Source organism: Mytilus californianus, unplaced genomic scaffold (assembly GCF_021869535.1).
Source record: "Mytilus californianus isolate M0D057914Y unplaced genomic scaffold, xbMytCali1.0.p SCAF_5, whole genome shotgun sequence".
Classification (NCBI taxonomy): Eukaryota; Metazoa; Mollusca; class Bivalvia; order Mytilida; family Mytilidae; genus Mytilus; species Mytilus californianus.
The window spans coordinates 120,264,784-120,287,001 of NW_026262701.1; the positions used below are offsets into that span (position 1 = coordinate 120,264,784).

Here is a 22,218-nt window from a genome sequence, read left to right on the forward strand (position 1 = left end):
TAGAAAACTAAAGACGGAGCAACACGAACCCCATCAAAAACTTGGGGTAATCTCATGTGCTCCGAGAGGGTAAGCAGATCCTGTCCCGTATGTGGTACCCGCCGTGTTGCTCATGTAAGTACAAACCCGGTGATAAGATTTGGTAGGTCATATTCGAGGAAAAGGGGCGTTATTCAAACACATATATGTCAGCCCCAAGTATTTCTATTACTGGTTAATAAAAATAACACTTCATAAATTTCGTGCGTCTGAAGCGCTTTTCTTGATTTACCTTAAAGAGGAACACTCACACCTAAACATGTGAAAGCCAGGGTGGTATAAAGAGGAACACTCATACCTAAGCCTGTGAAAGACAGGGTGGTATAAAGAGGAACACTCACACCTAAACATGTGAAAGCCAGGGTGGTATAAAGAGGAACACTCATACCTAAGCATGTGAAAGCCAGGATGGTATAAACGTTTCATTAAGAGTAAAAGTGCAGTATTTGCATATAAAAGATGCAAGGTGAACCAAATTATTTCAGACAATTCAGTGCATTCATTTAGACGTTTGAGTTCAATGTTTTCTGTACATTTATGGTTTGTTCATTTACGATGCTCAAAAGTATATTAAAAAAAACAAAAAAAAAAACAATATATATATATATATATCGACCAATTTATTAATAAGCGTCATTATAATTTCATCAAAGCAACCAAGGACTTGAAGAGTTGAAACACAACTTAGAAATGTTTCAGTGTTTGATGTAAATATACGATATGTGTCTTGTTATAAAATTTTTTATCTGTGAGGTTATACTTTTTCAATGTGCGGTTAGTTTGACTTGGGGGGGGGGGGGGGGGGGGGGTATTTTGTGACAGATAGATTATAGCTATAGATTACCATAGCTGTATAGATTATGATAAATAAGAGGAATTATATTATAATATTGATTATATCTTGTAAGACATTGATCATCAAACCTTTCCAATGAAACTGATTTGATTTTTAAAAATAATTCGGAAGGCAAAGTAAGTGTTCAAATTGTTTTCTGTTGTGCAATAGCTTAACCATTAAAAAATGCTTAAAACAAATGTCGATATAGAAGAATGTTACAGTGTGTCTGAAAGATTTGGGTGAATATATATATCTGTGTCGAATTTATGAAACCTAACAACACTAACATGTGAGAATTTGTGCGGTTCGGCGTTGTCTACACGAGTGAAGCATGTCTCTTTCGGTTTCCACTTGCCTCTGAATATCCGAAATGTCTTCTGAATGTTTTCGTTTCATCCAGTCTTGGTACGCCTTATCAGCTTCTACCGCACGTTTAACGTCACTTCCGGGTGCTCCCTTCGAGTTAGATCTCATCAATAATCGAGGGGTTTGTGAATTTTTCCCGCGTAGCCAGTCATTATGTGAGACAGTAATACTATTTTTCATAATTTCTTTTCTCCACTTCTCTTTTTCTTCACTATAACTTTGTTGTATTTCTCGTCTTTTCCTTTCCATTTCCTCTCGTTTCATGACTTCCTCTTGCCATTTGTTATTTGTATTTTGTACAGGAGCTTGATTCTTATTGTTTTCTTGCTCCATCACTTTTAATTGTTCATAATCTGCCTGTAAAATCTTGCGTATGAGCGCCCGACGATCATATTCTTGGTCCATCCATTCGTCATATGAGATTGCAGTCATAAGCAGTTTCTGGCGCTTTTCTTCGAGCATTTTCTTCTGGGACATAAAATCTTTCATCGACTTTATTCTTTCTAAATTAGGCGTCCTCCTATTCGTTTTTCGTCTTTCAAACCAGTCTCTATAGGCTGTAATGTTATGTTCCGCGGAAGGATTACGGCCATCACCTACTTCAGTGCTGCCTATTTTTATAATGTCATGGATAGGTCGAGTTACCTTTCTTGGCATTCTTTTACTTTCCACTTCTTTTCTCTTTAACCAGGCATCATAAGCCTCAGCATTTGCTTCAGAACCATTCCCACTATCATCATCGTCAAAATCACTGTCATCGTCGCTACTTGAGATGTCTTGACGAACCGACTTATTTATGACTTTTTTTCTGTCTGCCCATCGATCATGAATTACTCCTGAGCGTTTCGGCGTTGACGTTTCGCGTTGGTCGGAATGATGTGCACTTCGATTGGCTGCTAGATTAATGCGTCTCTTCATAACACGAGACGATTCTGTAAAATCTTGAAACTCGGGTCTGAAATTATAAAAAGTACACCTCTTATTTATTTGTACAAATGAATAAAAGCTTTTAAAGACATTCGCGGAATTTTTATTGGAAATTGACAGAAGGTGGACTCTACATAAAATGATCCAATTCAAACATGAGATCTTTTGTACACAAGAAATCTTAGTTTAAATTATTGTATTATATGTCAGGTGCATGAATAATATTATTGGTATACATATTGAAATTGAGCCACAACTTTGAATCAAACATGCATTTGTTGTAAAGTCAATTATATATATTCTACAAATATAAAAATCCAGAAAAGAAAAAAAATTTATAAATTTTATCGATATGATAAAAGAGAGGCGAAAGGTACCAAAGAGACATTCAAACTCATAAGTCGAAAATAAACTGAAAACGCCATGGCTAAAAAAGAAAGAAAAAACCAACAGACAAACAACAGTACACAAAACACAACATAGAAAAAACTAAACACTGAGCAACACGAACCACACCAAATACTGGTGGGGGGGATTGGAAAGTGGTGATTAAAATGATGAAAAATAATGAAAAATGAATTCGCTTCGGAGTTATCGGATTTCTCATTATAGGAAGCTTTCGATCTGCAGCAGCAACTGCATGTATGCTCTTTAGTTCACATGAAAACCATTCAGTCAGTCGAATATTTCAGCTCAACTTAATACTACAAGGAGTATGATGCTAAATGTGAATTTGATACTTTCATCGGTATATCTTTAATATAAACTTGTATAGATTGAGATTGGTCTACCTAACAAAATTTATACAAAACACTAAAACATTCATTATGTGTAACAACATCGAAATTACTTACGTCTGACGAAAATATCTGCATTCACTAAAAAGGAATACACGTGTGTTAAATTAAACATCCATATAAACGTGTAAAACTGATTTCAAAGCGCAAGGAAAACCTGTTTCGGGAATGACCTTCAACAGTAATGATCAAAGATCCAAAAAGGTCAGCAATGAATTACAAAAAACGTTTTCGAGCATCGAAATCCAAAATCCCTTACAGACCAGCCCGATTCGTCTAAAGTTAATTTCTCTTCACATAATTTACAAAAAAGAGGCGAAAGATACCAAACGGACATTCAAACACTTGAGTCGAAAGCAAACTGTAAATGTAAATGATATTGCAAAAACAAAACCCACAAGAAAAACTACTAAAGACAAGCAACAGTTTACAAAACACACAATAGAAAACTAAAGACTGAGCAACACGAACCTTATAAACTGTAAATTTGATAAACATGAAATAGATACACTGAAAGTAAAGCATTGATATAATTCTTTTGACAAAGAAAAAAATACGACGAATAACATGAAAAGGTAATTAATTATTCCATCTATCTTTACAATTTTTGCTTAGGTCAAACGACCAATTTCGTCGAGTCAACTATCATCGCAATTACTGCATAAACTATTTAACAAATTACAAACCTACCTTTCCTTGTGAGAAAACGACACAAGTTTCCCAGATTTACTAGATCTCGTTCTAGCAGACATTGCACGATCTTCAATCTCATCTGTTACAGTGCTCCCATCCAAACGGCTGCTGGGAGGTGCAAACAACATAGGCGTGGTAGAAACATCTGTTTTAGATGCTACAGGTGTAGTCTGCGTAGATCTAGAAATAGCTTTTTCATCAGGCCCGGATGTAAATTTCAAACATGACTTCTTCTTTAAAAGTGGTAGCGGTTTACATGTTACAGCATTCTCATCTAAAGTTTCCATCTTCGTTACGTTTTGAAATTTATGATAATTAGGCGTCTTCCCAATATTTCGGTTGACTTTGTTGTCTTGAATCGATACCCATGCCACAGCTCTTGAACCTTTAGGGCTTCTTCCTAAAGGTTGCCTTGTAGAATAATGAGTTTGTGGTCTTGTTTTTTGAGAATCATCTTTTATACTAGTTCTGCATTCCACTAAAGATTTTGGTCTTATCATCTGATCTTTATTCATTTTATGATTTTTCCTGTCAGAGAGTTGCAGTGTATTATATATCGCCTTCGGATTCTTAACTATTTTGTTATTGCCACGTAAATTCAGTTGCATGATTTTCAGATTTTTTTCACACATGTGTGACGAACAGCTTTGTGCTACATCCAATGGCGACTTTCCTAACAAATCTGTAATATATATTTTTGCACCATGATCAATAAGATATTTGAGTGTAATAAGATTGTCTTTCGATGCAGCTGCATGCAGTGCTGTTCTCCCAAATTGCGTAGTACCGTTGATATCTACACCTGAAAAAGGAACAGAGAATCTTGAAAAGTGTCAAATAAAATGAAGAGCAGTTTTTTCAAAACATCTACAATCTATGTATACGGTTGTCTATTATTGCTTACATCCACTTCATTTGAACTTTGGTGGATAGTTGTCTTATCGGCAATCATACCACATCTCCTTTTTTTATTTACTGTGTATTCAAGTTTGTACGACTTTGCCCCCAGCAGAGCTATAGAAAAACAGTACATTAACGGGTGTTACACGGACACTTTTTAGATGATACACGGACACTTTTTAGTTGTTACACGGACACTTTTTATGAATAGAATCACTCGTGCATGATAAGTGAGTTCATGGGCACTTTAAATTTCAATTAGATTTGAACTTTTTGTTTCACCGACATATGTCCTGTCTTTTTAATTAAAAATATTTACGTTAGCATCAATAACTATATTTTTTTCAAACAATTCCAGTAACTATTCAATTTAGTACACTAAGGGGTTGACCATCTAACTTCAAAAGGCCGGTTATAGTTTTTTCCTAAAAAAAACCATTTTGATCCCCAATTTTATGAGAAAAAATATATATTATGGTCAAGCAGATGACACTGAAAATAATGTTCTGACTCCTGATTTTCCGAATACCGTATATAATAGTGCTGATTTCGAAAAAAAAAATATTTGGGCGATAGCGTTGAAAAACAATAATTTTCTTACTCAGAAAAGAACACACCCCCTTTTGAAGCTAAATGGTCGGTCCGTAAATGTATTTTTTTTTCAATATATGGACATGAATAGTATTCTGGACAATGCTGAAAGAAATGCTGGTACCAATGTTTATATTTCAATAAAAAGACAGGAAATATATATATATAAATCAAATCTAATCAAAAGATAAGATCCCTATCAACTCACCAATGCACGATTGATCCTATAAATAAAAAGTGTCCGTGTAATACATGTTCAAATATGCAGCAAATCGTGAAGAAAATCATTCAACTTATGTCATCAATTTTGGACGGTAAGCTCTGATTGGATCATATAGTGACACGTGTTTAATCCTGATCAACACTCTCAGAGACATATAAAAACCTATAAGCATGAACATTTTTTTTTAATCCAAAACATATGCCTTGTTAATATATAATAACAAGACATTGTTTATTTTAAATTTATTTTAACCCCCCTTTCCCCCCAATAAAATCAAATGGAAGCTTGCTTACCTCTGAAATCTTTTTTTATACATTACTTACTTGCGAAGTTGCATTTCAAAAAGTTTCAAATGTGTATAACATTCACCTTTAACTTGAAATGGTTCTTTTTATAAAGTTATTAGATTCTTGAATTTTTTGACAAAAAACTCTCGGCTGAAGGGAAGTGAGAAAAAAAAATTTGAGTTTAAATTGTAACTTACATTAACTGGTAGATGGCCATTTAAGTTTCTAATATCTTTAGTTTTGCTACCTCTTCTACATGCAAAATGTACTTCTTCCTTCTTGAAACGTCGTACAAGTCAGATACAAAACAAAGATAACAAAAACAGGCCGGAAACAACCTGCCGTATAGTTTGTCTGCACTTGTAGTCAGGTCAAGGTCCTCGGCTATCGCCTCGGACCTTGACCTGCCTACTCGTGCAGAAAAACTATCCGGCAACGGTTGTTACCGGCCTGTTTCTTTGTTACCTTTGTATTGTATCTAATACATATCTAGAAACATTATCTTCGCCTAGACATTATAAAGACTTGAATAATCGGTCAACTGAGTTTTTATTTGTTTGAAAAGTGTTCAAAGATCGTAAGAAGTGGGTATTAAAATCAGATAAAAATATATAACGATGAATTATGAAATCGTCATCTGACAAGATACTTTAATTTCATTAACCCGCACTTTTATATGTTCTACTAATATCAACAAGTGTGCAAAGCATCTACAGTATTTCAGCAATCAAAAAACCTTTACCCTTATGGTGTGATATATCAGTTTTTTGAGGCATTCATTTGAATATCAAATGCAGAATCTTTATTCGTATAGTGGCTCCTTCAGAAGGACAATCTGAGTTTCTGTTAATGTTTATACGATTTTAAAGAGAAAAATTATTCTGTTATGCAAAAGGGGGAGTAATTTGGGGCATAATTCTCAAACAGACCATCAATCGTAAAGTTACCATATTGTATTCATATTTGAATTTATCACTACACCAATGTCAGCTCAACTCTACCATACTATGTATTATTTGAATTTTTGTGTTGCTTTCTCTTTACCTTAAATGTTATTGGGTTTTTATGGAGAATAACGTTTTGTATTGTATTGTATTGTTGAGGGTCATAGATATTGATAACGGGTAAAAGATACAAATAAACTCATCATAGATACCAGGATCAAAATTTTGTACGATAGACGCTCATTTTGTCTACAAAAGACTCATCAGTGACGCTCGAATTGAAAAGTGCTGAAAAGGCCAAAAAAATGAAGAGCATTGAAGTCCCAAAATATCGAACGAAGTTACCAAATACAGCTTAGATAATCTATTACTGGGGTAGAAAATGCTTAGTATTTCGAAAAATTCAAATTTTGTAAACAGTTAATTTATAATTATGACCAGATCATAATAATTCATGAACACAGATGTGCTGACTACTGGGCTACCAAGCGATCTGCGTTGCAAGTGGAGTCAAACATAGTCGAGAGGACAATACATAAATCTGACATACCAAAAGCAACGAAACAACAGTACAAACAAAAAAGAAAAGACGAACATACGAACAATTAATCGAAGCAATACTTACCAACGGTGATTAACATATTGCACATACGTAGTAAACCAAGAAAACTTGACATAAATAAAGCTACACATCCTCGATCGTAAACGGCGTTTTCAACTTTTCCTGACTCTTCGGCGTTTATCACCATATTTCCCTTCAAGTGAACACCTCCATTGTGGTATACACTTTCTATATTGTTTCTAAAGACAGAGTTATATAAGGTTTCCCAATGTTCAATAACATGTACTCTCAAAACATAACCATCTTTTATATTTTCTCGCATCAAAAGTTTCTGATGATCTTGTAACTTTTCGCCATCAGGATAAATCAAAATAAAAATATGCGATGGTAGTCCAGCTATCAATTCTAGCCTCGCTTTAACCTCTTCGATATTTACACCGGAAGTGAGGTTTCTAAGCGTGCACACACTGTCGTCTGGAAGAACGACAAACAGCGTAAAGGTGTCTACTGACATTTTATCACGTGTTATATAATGTCCATTTTATCAATGTTGTGTCCTTATCAACTTAACAATAACCTGTAAATATACAATATCATGTGTGTTATATTAGGCACCTAAAAACAATCCAGTGTGATATTTTGTCCAAGTAAATGTATCTTAACAGTCAGTTTTCAAAAACCAGTTTGAGAAGTTTGTACCACTTAAAACAACTCTCAAAGAAAATCCATGAAGATTAACTATGTAAACTTGTTTACTTACTGTCCGTGTAATTACTAGCCGTTCTCATAAACTTAATTGGTAGAGAGTAAACTTACTAGAAAGGCTATTCAGTAAGAAAATCTATTGACAAAATATTACCTCCCCTGTAAACATTGAAAACTAGATCTTTTCAATGTTTGTCCCGTTTTAGCCAGGACGCTATCAATTATAAATTCAAGGGAAAACGTTTTGGTAAATAGTAAAAATAAAAATAAGTTGAAATAAAACCAAACTTCCATTTAATGTTATCATTTTCCTCCTTAAATAGCAAACGACGAGTACAGCAGGCTATAGGAGCTTGATGTAAAATCAGTTTAAAATGTTGCTATGCGAATAAATTCCTGGAGTACCAACTTAAATTATTTTTTTACTGGTTGTATACCTCTCTGGAACATGTTTGTTATATAGATTACTGATAACATGGCATTTTTCATATCAGATCCCTTATCAGCCCTAAGTCATGATATCAGCCCGAGAGCCGACAGGCTCGAGAGATGATTTTGACCATGGGCTGATAATGGATCTGATATGAAAAATGACATGTTATGTTCTTTTTATTATATACTTCAGAAGAAGCCATACAGACATGAAAACTTTTTTAAAACTTTATAAAATTCATTTATTGTATTATTTGTTTTGCGTTTTTTAATAATATATTTTCCTGTTTCCTAATATTCCTTCTGTTATTCTACTTGGCTATCTTTTTTTACTTAAATGTACCACTGAGGTTTATTTTCCGGAATTTGCAGAATGACGTCGAAATGCTTTGCGATAACGTTAAAGAAAGGCATGCGATAATAATCGGAAGCAGTTGATATAAACCGGAAACAGTTGATATATACCGGAAGCAGTTGATAACAAAAGTCATATCACACGACTAAGACAATTCTTCAAATTTATTGAATAAATATATGTATAAATTAGTTTTATTAAGGGGTACAATTATACCATTATTTTCTACAAGTATATGATAAATCCGTATACATATGCAGCTAGATCAGAGAAAATCAGGGAATAAATTCCAAGGAATCGATTGATATGCAGCAAAGATTCGCACTTTTGAAATTAAGTTACTAGTCAAATTCAAACGGACCTTATCCCGATGCAAACATTGAATGTGAAAAGATCGAGGAGACCACAAGTACATGTACAAAAATTGTGACGATCTTTTCTTGAAATTGTGTAAAAATAGTCAAAAGATACCTGCTTTATAAAAATATTTATCTTTAATTGTTTAACCTGCACAGACAGACTTTAAATTTTTTTATATTCACGAAAAGACAATATTTCTATTTTATATGTTCATGTGACAAAAGCAGACCGGTATACTCGAGAACTTAGATGTGAAAAAAAGAATATTTACGGTAATTGTAACATGCTAAGAACTTTGTGGAACACTCCAAAAATTGGTGACCCGAAAGATCTTTAGATTTTGTATGTACATGATTTTTTTCTATTTTGTTTTTATCAATATGAAGCAAAGATTAACATTTTTTAGATTTAAGTTGCACAAGCTTCTAATGCAATTATCTCAATAAAGACTGAACATAAAACATCGTGTATTTGCATGTAACACAGTATAACAAATAATGTCTTTAAAATGTACAATTGTTATTTAGAAATAATTTTTGATCAGTATCGTCACCGGCATTGTTTTATTATTGATTTTGTCGACTCTATCATAAGAAGAGTGAATTTTCTGTTGATATCTTTCGCCAGATTTCCCACTGTATTAAATCAACAAATGTTCAGTTAGATTTTCTCTGTTACTAGAGCTGGTAAACAGCTAGTTATTTTAAGTGAATATTACTTTATACCATATAAACTTCTGAAAACACTTCAAACAGAAACAACGCATACCTGAAACTGACCGTGTTAGTTATTACCTACTAGCAGCTATTGTACTTTTATGCATTGTCATAAAAAAGTGTAATAAAGAAAAGTGGTTTCATCTTCAATTAAGTCTTAATCAATTTTTGATAATAAACCTTTAATTCATAGTCGTCTTAAATCCTAAAAGTACAATAGCAAATTACTAGTACATGATAAAAATACATTAAAGACATGTAAGCCTACGAAATGAAATGTATTTCAAACATGAAACTGATTCATATAAATCATGCAAGTTTCGACATCAGTGACTTACAAGTTTGTCATGTGAACTTGTTTGTAGATTATCGGTTAATTTGGACATCAGTGACTTACAAAGGTTGTCATGTGAACTTGTTTGTAGATTATCGGTTAATTTGGACATCATTGACTTACAAAGGTTGTCATGTGAACTTGTTTGTAGATTATCGGTTTATTTAGACATCAGTGACTTATAAAGGTTGTCATGAGAACATGTTTGTAGATTATCGGCTAAATTTGACATCAGTGACTTACAAGGGTTGTCATGTGAACTTGTTTGTAGATTATCGGTTAACTTGGACATCAGTGACTTACAAAGGTTGTCATGTGAACTTGATTGTAGATTATCGGTTTATTTGGACATCAGTGACTTACAAAGGTTGTCATGTGAACATGTTTGTAGATTATCGGCTAAATTGGACATCAGTGACTTACAAGGTTGTCATTTGAACTTGTTTGTAGATTATCGGTTAACTTGGACATCAGTGACTTACAAAGGTTGTCATGTGAACTTGTTTGTAGATTATCGGTTAGGTAAAAATCAAGTTTGGATCAGTTCTTGTACATCGCATCCATAACTAATCAAGTAAACTACTTTCTTAACTTTTCCAAATTAAGTGTACGCCAAGACACAAATTAAAACCTCGTTTTTATATCAGTACAAAAATGTATATGGATAATGGCGGGAAAAAGTGTCAATAAGCAATTAAAGACTGCAACTCTGGCAGTGTAGTGTTGGATAACTTAACAAGTTATGAGAAAAAAAATAGCAATCGGTCCGACTTTATGTAACTGTCGAGTTTTAGCATTTACAAAAATAGTTTGAAATAAGTGACGACAAGTGTAAGCATACTTGTCTTTATCAATAAATCGTGCTACAAATATTGTAAGCATTTCATATTCCATAATTGTGTACATATTAGTAATTCAAAACTCGAAATTCAGGGAAAGTTAAGTAAAAATAATCATGTCATTGTGGGAAAGGTTCGTTTTTGTGCACTTTCCTTCTGAATAACTTTCAATATGTATTTTCAATTCAAAATCAAGTTGTACTACATAACGATATGTTTACTTAATAATAATAATAATAATAATAATATTTTATTCAATAAAATATCAAGCATATGAGTTAATACAATACTCAAATATATACGCAACATAAAGACAATACTAACACATACTTTGTAAAATATAATGGCATTTTATGAGTGTAGTATTCTTAAGTGCATGGAAAAAATTTGCTGATATTTTATCAGGGATAACCCATGAAAGCTCTAGATCTTGTTTCCAATGGGGTCCCTTCATGTAAACGGCTGATAGTTTCGACATACAAAAAATGATATTACACAAATTAATATGACATAAAAACTTCATATAAAAGTAATTTAAATAAAAATTAGTTTAATAGTATAAAAAGAAGTCAGATGAAGCCGCACTATAACTTTTGGTCAAGTACTCTTTGACGCTAATTTTGAAATCCTTTATTTTCTTTATTTTTTTAACATTATTTGGCAACATACTCCAATCTTGTATGCCATTAAAATAAAATGTATTTTTTTGTTGACTCTTTACTGGTGGAACCCAGCTACTTAACAAGAAATCCATTAGAATATATTTTGACTTCTTGTGTAGATGAATAGAAAAGATAAATGCGAATATTGACATGAGAGGAAAATGAAATTACATAAAAGACTCAAAATCTGAAATTTGCAAGTAGGAACTTACTTTTTAATACTTACAAAATATTATGCTAACAATTATACTCAGAAGCGGTTCTTACGGAATCATTCAATGATTAATGACTAACCTATGTTGTTTTCTTTAATGCATAGTTTGAATAAAATAAGACATATTAAATATAGAATTTCATTGTACGTATCTCTGTACAGTTCTGATCCTCCCTTATATATACACTTCAATAAATCGCTTAGCCAAACATTCTAAAAGCTAATTCAAGATGAGAACGCAATCTGGTTACGAATGAGATAACTGGGAGCGCTTTCAGTTTTTTTTAATTCTGTGCACGACCATTCGGGTCTCTGTTTGATATTTATACATTCTACACATCCAAACGGCCATCAGTTCAGGATTGCTTCACTCAATGACACAAAACCAAGAAGTAACTGCGTAATAGTAGATGTATTTTTAGCCCAAAGATAGCATTAGAAAAAGTTTGGAACTCCCTCGGATGAACTTACCTTGGTTAGGCTATTCTTTTTTATGTCTTTTTAGGTCATATATCCCTTAACGTTTCTACGTATTTATACATCCCTAGGTTTCAAGTGTTCAGGATTAAGCGTTCCTGAAGAAGTTGAATCCGGAAAAGCGCTTCGAACGCACGCACGAAATTTATTAAGTGCTAATTTTCATGTATGTGTTATATTCTTTTTAAATGTGAAAATGACGAAAAATCTTAACCGTTTTAAAAAATATCAACATAAATTTGGAGTTTAAGAGAAGACATTTGTTTGAATAATTTTTTTTAAGCTTAATGAACTCACCTCCGATCCCATATGAAATTAAAAGTACTTTTTATTTGACAATCACAAATATATAATATGCAATATGTCAAAAGCGTTCCGTGGTTGGTTACTGGCGATAAGATCACATGTCTTTGTTAATTAACAATCAGTTCATTATATCTGTTTGTTACATACCTTCCGCTTATTAAGTTTATACCTATATTGACTTTCTATAATATATCCTGTCCTTACGATTTTCCAAGCGAAACTGTTTTGTATTATTATAGCTATAAGTAATTTGGACTGTCAATATTTGATTAGTCAACTAACTACCTGCCACAAATCAAAGTGGAAAATCTCTTCAATTAAAAAAAAAACACGATTGCTGAAGAATACTTGTTACAATTTAAGTAGGTCTCGCTCCACTAGTGTGATTTATTACTATTTTGATTTTTTTCTAACGAAATAAGTATAACTTTGATCTTGCGATCAGTTGAAGTTGATGTCAGAATTCATATGTAATGTTCCATAGATATATACCCTTTACTGAAAACGTAGACTACATTATAATATAAGGTAGTATTTTTTTTTTATATAAAAAAAAAATTGTCGTTTACTGCCTTTTTAAAAAAAAAAGTTAACAACAAAAGAGCAGACAGGTCTTGTGTGTTGGTCCCAGTTTTTTATTATCTTATGTATGAAGATTTCCAGTGATGTCAAACAAAACAATTATTTAAATATTTTGCTGCTTTCTGTTAAGCAAACAAGTGGGATTTAATGGAGACAAATCAAACTCAGCAGAACGAGTTTAAAGGAGACTGTTGATAAATTGCATGTCATCCTAATAGCTAATATAGTTCCAAGTAAGTACAAAGAGCGTGGATTCCTTTGTTATTTAATTAACGTATTCAGTAACGCACGATGTGAACCTAGATTACCACGCAACATGGCCGCACATTTTCTTATCTGTGTTTTATGTTGTTTTAAAAGAGTGTTAACGATTCTATATAATTCCTTGTTAAATATTTGAACATATTTCAATATTAAATATTCTTTAGATATCTTGACACGTCGGATTAAGTTTATACATATAAACTACATGTATCCCTCCCTCGCCTTCAATATTTGTCTACAATAAAATTGAGTAAATTTACTTTACATTAATGTTGTCTTACTTGTTTTAAATATTTTTTTAACATTTAGACTTGTATTTGAGTTCTGGCTATTCTATTTGGTTCTCTTTTGGTAATATAGCCTCTAAACTAATGTATTGCTCTCGAGCATCATTGAAGAGACATTAATTGTCGAAATGCGCATCTGGTAAAGCAAAATAAATCTAATAATCTGTTAATGTTATCAAACCTTAACAATAAGGCCAACACTTAAGCTAAATAGAAATAAGAAGATGTGGTATGAGTGCCAATGAGACAACTCTCCATCTAAGTCACAACGTATATAAAGCATTTATTGCATAACTTATACCATTACTCTTGCTTGATGCGCTATTAGGGAGCTACCATTTGATTTTTATGGGGGGGGGGCTAGGATGAAATTTTGAAAAAAATAGGCAGGACAGGAGTTTTGAGTAAAAAAAAAGGCAGGATGAGCAACTTGGTAAAAAAAAAAGGCAGGATGACAATTTGTGTAAAAAAGTCAGGATAAACTAATAAAAAAAAGGCAGGACCGATTAGAGTAAAAAAAAAAAAAGGCAGGACAGAGATTACAACTAAAAAAAAAAAAAGCAGGACAAAATTTTTCATCCTAGCCCCCCCATAAAAATCAAATGGTAGCTCCCTTAGCCGTAATACGTTTGAATTGGACAATGAAAAAAAGTCTGCATAACAGTAAAACAAATCTATCATGCAAAAATATAAAAAAATAGAGCGATAAATGACGAGGGATAGAGAGATATGACGAGGGATAGAGCGATAAATGACGAGGGATAGAGCGATAAATGACGAGGGATTAGATGGTCATAAGATAGAGCGATAAATGACGAGGGATTAGATGGTCATAAGATAGAGCGATAAATGACGAGGGATTAGATGGTTACAAGATAGAGCGATAAATGACGAGGGATTAGATGGTCATAAGAAAAGAACCACTAAGCAATAGTATATCAAAGATTTACTGGCCTTCATCAGGAACGCCAAAAATCCAAATATGTGAAAACAAAGGGTGTAGAAATTGTGAATTAAGGGGATATAAATGAGAACAACGAATTTTGGAACGGCAACAAACATTAACACAATTTTATGTTTCTTAAAATACGGAAAGCAAAAGAAGACCTTAGGATCCTTTTTATGACGGTGTTAGATCGTTGTCTTAAGTCATGTACCCAAAATCTTCTTTTTCCATGCACATAAAAACTTATATGCAGAACGGTATGCACAAACATATCAATATACATAGGGCAAATAACCGTACGTACATTTGTAAAGAAATTAAGATCAACGCGAATGTTTTCAAAAGAAAGGTAACATATAAATAAGAAAGAAAACTTTCAATAAGCCTGTCTGACCTTTTAAACCTCCAATAAAAAAGATCACCTGAATTGAATGGGTTATAATAATATCAATTATCAAGGCTTATACTTATGTTACATGAGAGTTAGCTTTTCTTATGAATTATTAACAAGATTAAAGATCAATAAATTCATTTCAAGATTGGTTTTTATTGTTTTTATCGTACGAGAATATATGTATGGTGCACAACTAAAATATATTTTATATCTGCTCACAACCTCAAATGATAAGAAGAAAAAAAATTAGTTAAAGAGACGTACACGATCGTTATAGTTAATGAGCGTGTCATTCATGAAATGACATTTTTTGTGTGTCTATAGGAAGTGATCCACTTATTGGCTTGGTAAAACCGACAGTAAAACCAGAGACTTGTAACACACTGGAACATTTGTGTGAATAAAGACAGGAACACGACCCCAGATTGGTTAACGATACTTAGAACCCTATTATTGTCAGCATTTTTGGCCTAAATTACCCATATTATGTCTACTAGTATTTACACCTCCTTTGGTCATAAGCTTCTCGCGTTTTCAAGTTGTTATACATCTTTGGCAAATGTTGGGGTTTGAGCTCCTGATGAAGAGAAATCTAGGAAACTCCTTAATTCATTAAGTGTTATCTTCATTTAACTCGACAAATATATCTAAAAGTGAGTTGAGACACGTTAATTTTGTCTATCTGCATCTTGTTTACTTTATTTTATAGGAATATGGCTGCTAGTCGCATTCTATAACATTTTTGTTATACATGTAAATCTTTTGCAGTGTAAATATAGGAAATACATCTTACATCAACTTTTTACAAATAAAATGGTTGTCCCAAATTTTTAAAGCATACAATCATATTCACATTGTTGATATATAACAATGCTGCCAGAAAAATAGATAATAAATCATGAACAATTATGATACCATTTTTCAAATATTTCACGCCATTTCATAGACATAGATATAAACAATCTTGTCATTATATTTGATACTTATCATGATAAAGTATATTCTATTTTTACACATATGATTTGGTAGTTGAAAATTTAAAACCACTTTAAATTAGATAGTAAATGAACCGATATTTAAATCTCTAAACACTTTCAATAAAATAATTCAAATGTCATTTATATAACGTTGAAGTATACGGGTACAACTCTAATCAAGCTCGTACAAATAAGTGTAAAATTAAATGTTCGAACTCCCGCTTAGCAACTATACAAATCCCTTATCATTAACCGTCCACAACCATAAAACACCTCGCTAAATAACACTAAATGTAGGCCTTGTAATTACCCCTCAGACCGAGAGCGCATCAATCAATAGGAAATTCGGAAAATAAATCTCAAATTCAAACCATATTAATGTTTCGTAATGTTAATAAATAATTGATCCCCTACTATAATGACCAAGAACAAAAATACAGCATAAAATCAATTCAAGAAAAATAAAGATGAACAAGAAAATGACAGAATAATCTTCTTATAAGAGATAAAAATCATTGATAGAAAAATATACAAACATTCCACATCTACATAACTTTATCAATATCAACTTGTCACACAACTTACGGAATTCCTAGTGATTTTTTTTCTAAATGTTCGGTCTGTTTTTGTAGGAAACATTTATTCTTAAGGACACTACTATTCTTACAATTTTTCACATTATTCCAATTCATTCGCTTCAGCTTGAAATAACACATAAGACAAAAATAACTGGCAAAATAAACTTTGATTTTTCAAGCTATTAATGAAAACCTAAAAGCTTCCCGATTATCACTTACCTTTAATCATTCTCCGTAAGACATCACTACACACCGTTGAAGTACTAATGCAATATCAGTACTTATTCCATATCTTACATATGACATTTATCAAAATCTTCTATCACTTTAGAATAAATCCCTGTATTGAAGCGATCATTTTAATTCTCATTTTAAAATATACAATAGATAATATGAAAGTCATTTGTTGTCGAACTTCTCAAGGTGTTTGTGAATTTATATTTCACCGAGCACGTTTAAATGTCTTTGTATTAAAGAAGATAAAAACTGCCAGTAAGGCCATTGAAAAGAAATAAAATAAGAAATGTTCTTATCTGGTATATAATAAAGGAACATTAGATTAAAACATGATTGTATGCACTTTGTTTGGTTTCCTCAATTAACTGATATGATTCATTGCATCTATCAAAATATCGATTACGAAAACTAATTTCTGAAATGAAAAAAGATTGATACAAGATTTAACAAAGTTATTGCATAGCCCATTTTATGTCAATATACACTGTACCTGACAATATCCGTCTATAGAATAAGTCCGTTTATATAAACTGTGATATAAGATGGTTGTCACATAAGTAAAAAGGAAGCTTCTTTTAAGTCGACAATAATATGCCTTAAAATTGACATGTAAATTTTTTTTACAGAAGAACCTGATGATATAAAAAATAAGAAGATGTGGTATGATTGTCAATGGACAACTCTCCACCAGGTCCCTAATGACATTGAAGGTTATAACAACTATAGATTACTGTAGGGCCTTCAACAATGAGTAAAACCCATACCGCATAGCAAGCTATAAAAGGCCACGAAATGACAATTGTAAAGCAGTTCAAACAAGAGAATTAACGGCCTAAGTAAGCTTTAACATACATATATAATATAATAAGGAAATGTGATATGATTGCTAACAAGACAACTATCCAACAGAGCCAAAACAACGTGGATTTAGGCTATTAAAGTGTTTATCTAAATTCGTAGAAATGTCTAGCAACAAATCGTCTGTGTCAATGAGATGGTTTTTGTTCTTTTCGTTGTCTCCACGGTTACCTCGTACATTTTCCTTTCTTCTCAGACTCGTTATGGCCAATTAAGTATTTGTACTTACTGTTTAAAGATATTGTTCAAATATATAAACTCGATCACGTCATATTGCCAGTTATATACATTAAAAAGACCCACTGATCTGTCAAATTAAATGATGCATTGCTTTATAAAGGAAGAAGATCTACTATTCTATTAAAGTACATTTTCTACTATCAATCAATTTGGATTATCGCATTCTATTAAATAACGATATGCACTTTTCTGTCAAATTAGAAAGCCCACTATTCTATCAACAAAAATATTTAAAGTTCTAAAATAAAAAAATAGAACATCCAATGTTATGTCAAAATATAGAGTATTAATAGAATATTCTTTTTGATAACATCAAATTAGAATTTCACATACTCTTTCAAACTCTACATTCAATTTTGAAAAATGCAATATGTAATAATACTAACTCCTTATAGACATGAATGCTAATGATATAATGATAATAGATAAGATTGTATAAGACGCAAAATGGATGGATCTATCCCCAATCACAAAAATAATACGAGCTACATTTATATGACTTCCAAAAGTAACACTAAAGTCCCTATGTTTGTTTTTATAGTGTGTACAAATGGTTTGAGGTCAGAACAAAAGTTGATACTAATGAAAAGAAAAGTTTAATTTCATCTGTTGAATATCGGAATTACATAAATGTACATCTCTTCGTAATACTAGTATTCAATCATTGAATGCTCATGAAATGACACACAACAGAGATTTGGCGCAATAAAAGCAAGTTTAATCTATCGCCTTTTCATGGAAATAGAAAAGAGAATGGAATATTGCATATTCAATGTCAGACGTAGGAAACTCATTATATAAAATTGAGAATGGAAATGGGGAATGTGTCAAAGAGACAACAACCCGACCAAAGAGCAGAATACATCCGAAGGCCACCAATGAAAAATCCCGCACCCGGAGGCGTGCTTCAGCTGGCCCCTAAACACAAATGTGTACTAGTTCAGTGATAATGGAGAACATACTAAACTCCAAAAAACCATACATGACTAACAAAGGCCAGAGTCTCCTGACTTGGGACAGGCGCAAAATTGCGGCGGGGTTAAACATGTTTTGTGAGATCTCAACCCTCCCCTATACCTCTTGCCAATGTAGAAAAAAACAAACACCCAGCGATACGCACAGTAAAACTCAGTTTAAAAGAAGTCCGAGTCCGATGTCAGAATAGGTAAAAGAAACTAAGCAAAATGACAATGATACATAACTTAACAAATGACTACTAGCAGTTGCTGACATGCCAGCTCCAGACCTCAATTAAACTGATTGAAAGATTATGTCTTCATCATATGAAAATGAAGCACAATCCCTCCCGTAAGGGGTTTAGTATCATACCATCATAAAATATATGAGAAGAACATAACCCGTATCATGCCAACAACTGGTTTTAGAATAAATGTGTTTATTTCCGATGCAAAGAACCTATGAGTGAATCAATATTAAAACCAAAATATGCCATCTTTAATGACCTGACAACAGTATCGTAACTGTATCCCTTCTTAATAAGTCTGTTTAAAGGTTTGGTTAACTTTTGAGGTGAATGCCGACATTTTCGTGCTTTCTAAAGAATATTACCATAAAAGATTGGATGTGAAATACCTGAACGTATAGGATGTCTGCATGTTGATTTATATTTACGAATGATGTCCTTGTACCGATGATAAAATTTAGTAATTTTTTTTACTAGTTTGTGATATCAAAAACACTGGTGTAATAATTTTTCAGTAATACATAGATTTCTTTCGTTAAAATCAAATACGTTGTTACATACACGAGCGAATCGAACAAGTTGAAATATATAAACACCATAAGATGGTGACAAGGGAACGTCACCATCTAAAAATGGATAATTAACAATAGGAAATGAAAAATCAACTCTTTTATCATAAATTTTGGTATATATTTGTTTCATTATTTCATATATTAGATACCAGTGGTATTTAAATTTGAATTTCTTGAATTTCGTTTGAGTTAACTATTTTCTATTCTGTTCCTTTAAGTGATTTTTTTTCAAGGTATACAAATAAATACAAAAAAGCTGATTAAGACTGCTGTCAAATTACTAAAAATGGCTTGAAAAGACAATAGCATATATGGTAATAGGAATAAGACCACTAATGCATAGCCCCATTTCTTTCTATGTTAAATTCTTCAATTTCAAACATTAATAGATACTTTGTCTTACGTTAAAAACAAAGTAGCATTCATTTCATGTCAAAACTATATCTTATCCTGACATGTTTGAATGGTTTTACAATAGTAATTTTTTGGGGCCCTTTATAGCTTACTGTTCGGTGTGAGCCAGGGCTCCGTGTTGAAGACCGTACTGTGACCTATAATGGTTTACTTTGATAAATTTTGACTTGGATGGAGAGTTGTCTCATTTGCACTCATACCACATCTTCTTATATCTATGTGCTGAAAAAGTCAACATATCTTTAATTGCATATAAGAGCGCACTGGTTCCAGGAAGTTTGGTCGTACAAAAACAGGTACTTCTGATCTGAACAACAGGCCATAGGTGCCTTCCTATTATAATTTCATATACTTTTTTTATCATTCAAAAGAAACTTTCAACAAGGGTTCTACAGTGATCCCAAATCATTAAGATTTCATTTGATACCAAAAATTATTCAAATTTTACTTATCGACAAAGTTACAGCTATTCGTAGGAACTATTTCGTTTAAAATATATACCAATTCCTTAAATGTTCTTTCTGACTGGGCCCGATTTAGTGGTTCTATACCAATATTGTTAATATTTATCGCGTATAGATATAACCTGCTTGGGATAACCATGTCTAGTTGCAGAAACAATTGCTATACAGCAATGAACATTTACGGTCCCACATTTTGTCGATAATTGTATGTTGGTATTTCACAAGATCATATTTGTATCTGACTGTGTATGACATGTTTACACTTAATCCATTAGATATGTATTGATTGCTATCTTAAATCTTAGATACATGATTTTTAAATAGTTGTTATTGGCTTTAACTAGCTTTCAGTAACTACAAGTACTGTCAGAAATGTACCTTTTGTAAGTTGTTTTTTATGTGTTTTTTTTTCTCTCGATCTGATGAAACTTTTTTTCAACTAATTTTTATAGTTTGTTCTTATGTTGTGGTGTTACACTACTGTTCCAGTCCAGGAGGTGGTTGGGCGTCCACACACATATTTAACCGGCCACATTCTGTATTAGCCTGTCTCAAGCCAGGAAACCTGTATTTCAGTGGTTGTCGTTCGTTGCTGTATATCATATTTGTTGTTCTTTTATTGTTTTGTACAAAAATCAGGCCGTTAGTTTTCTTGTTTGATTTGTTTTACATATGTGATGTCGGTGCCCTTTATAGCTTTTTGTGCTTTATGTATGATGTTTGTGTAGTGATGCTAATACCACACAAGTTAGCTTCCCTATGCAGATAGTATGATAGTTCTTAAGTGTACATTTAAAATTTGCCGGCTTCAAAATCTAATTATTACACTTATTAGTTAATTGAAAGACGTTTTCATTTAAATGGGTATCTTGTGGAAAAAATCGACGAAAAGATAAAACATCATTTCACAAAACACTACACAAAAACAAGATTGAGCCATACGAAGCAGTAGTTTAAAGTATCAGCAATATCTAAATTCAAGAAATAACACATTGAACAATATCTAAATTCAAGAAAGAATACATGAACAATATCTAAATTCAAGAAATAACACATTGAAAAATAATTAAATTCAAGAAAGAATACATGAACAATATCTAAATTCAAGAAAGAACACATTGAACAATATCTTAATTCAAGAAAGAATACATTGAACAATATCTAAATTCCAGAAAGAACACATTGAACAATATCTAATTTCAGAAAGAATACATTGAACAATATTTAAATTCAAGAAAGAATTAAACAATATCTAAATTCAAGAAAGAGTACATTGAAAAATATATATATTCAAGAAAAAATACATTGAACAATATCCAAATTCAAGAAAGAATACATTGAACAAAATCTAAATTCAAGAAAAAACACATTGAACAATATATAAATTAAAGAAAGGACGCATTGAACAATATCGAAACTCGTAAAAGAACACATTGAACAATATTTAAATTTAAGAAGGAATACATTGAACAATATCTAAATTCTAGAAAGAATACATTGAACAATATCTAAATTCAAGAAAGAATACATTATACAATATCTAAATTCCAGAAAGAACGCATTGAACAATATCTAAATTCTAGAAAGAATATATTGAACAATATCTAAATTCAAGAAAGAATACATTGAACAAT

The 22,218-nt window shown here is 32.1% G+C and overlaps 1 protein-coding gene across 2 annotated transcripts; it reads right to left on the reverse strand.

The window, feature by feature from the left end:
• Positions 1-634: 634 nt before the first annotated feature.
• On the reverse strand, positions 635-17,030 carry LOC127700903 (uncharacterized). Of its 2 annotated transcripts, none has more exons than XM_052204612.1 (4): positions 16,815-17,030; positions 7,231-7,744; positions 3,658-4,462; positions 635-2,198 (listed from the first exon to the last, which is right to left on the reverse strand). In XM_052204612.1, exons 2-4 carry the CDS (start codon positions 7,679-7,681, stop codon positions 1,160-1,162), a joined length of 2,295 nt encoding a protein of 764 aa, XP_052060572.1. In that variant the 5' UTR covers positions 7,682-7,744; positions 16,815-17,030; the 3' UTR covers positions 635-1,159. The 2 variants fall into 2 exon arrangements, with proteins under 2 accessions (XP_052060572.1, XP_052060573.1); XM_052204613.1 differs by lacking the exon at positions 16,815-17,030 and adding an exon at positions 12,559-12,628.
• Positions 17,031-22,218: the final 5,188 nt, after the last annotated feature.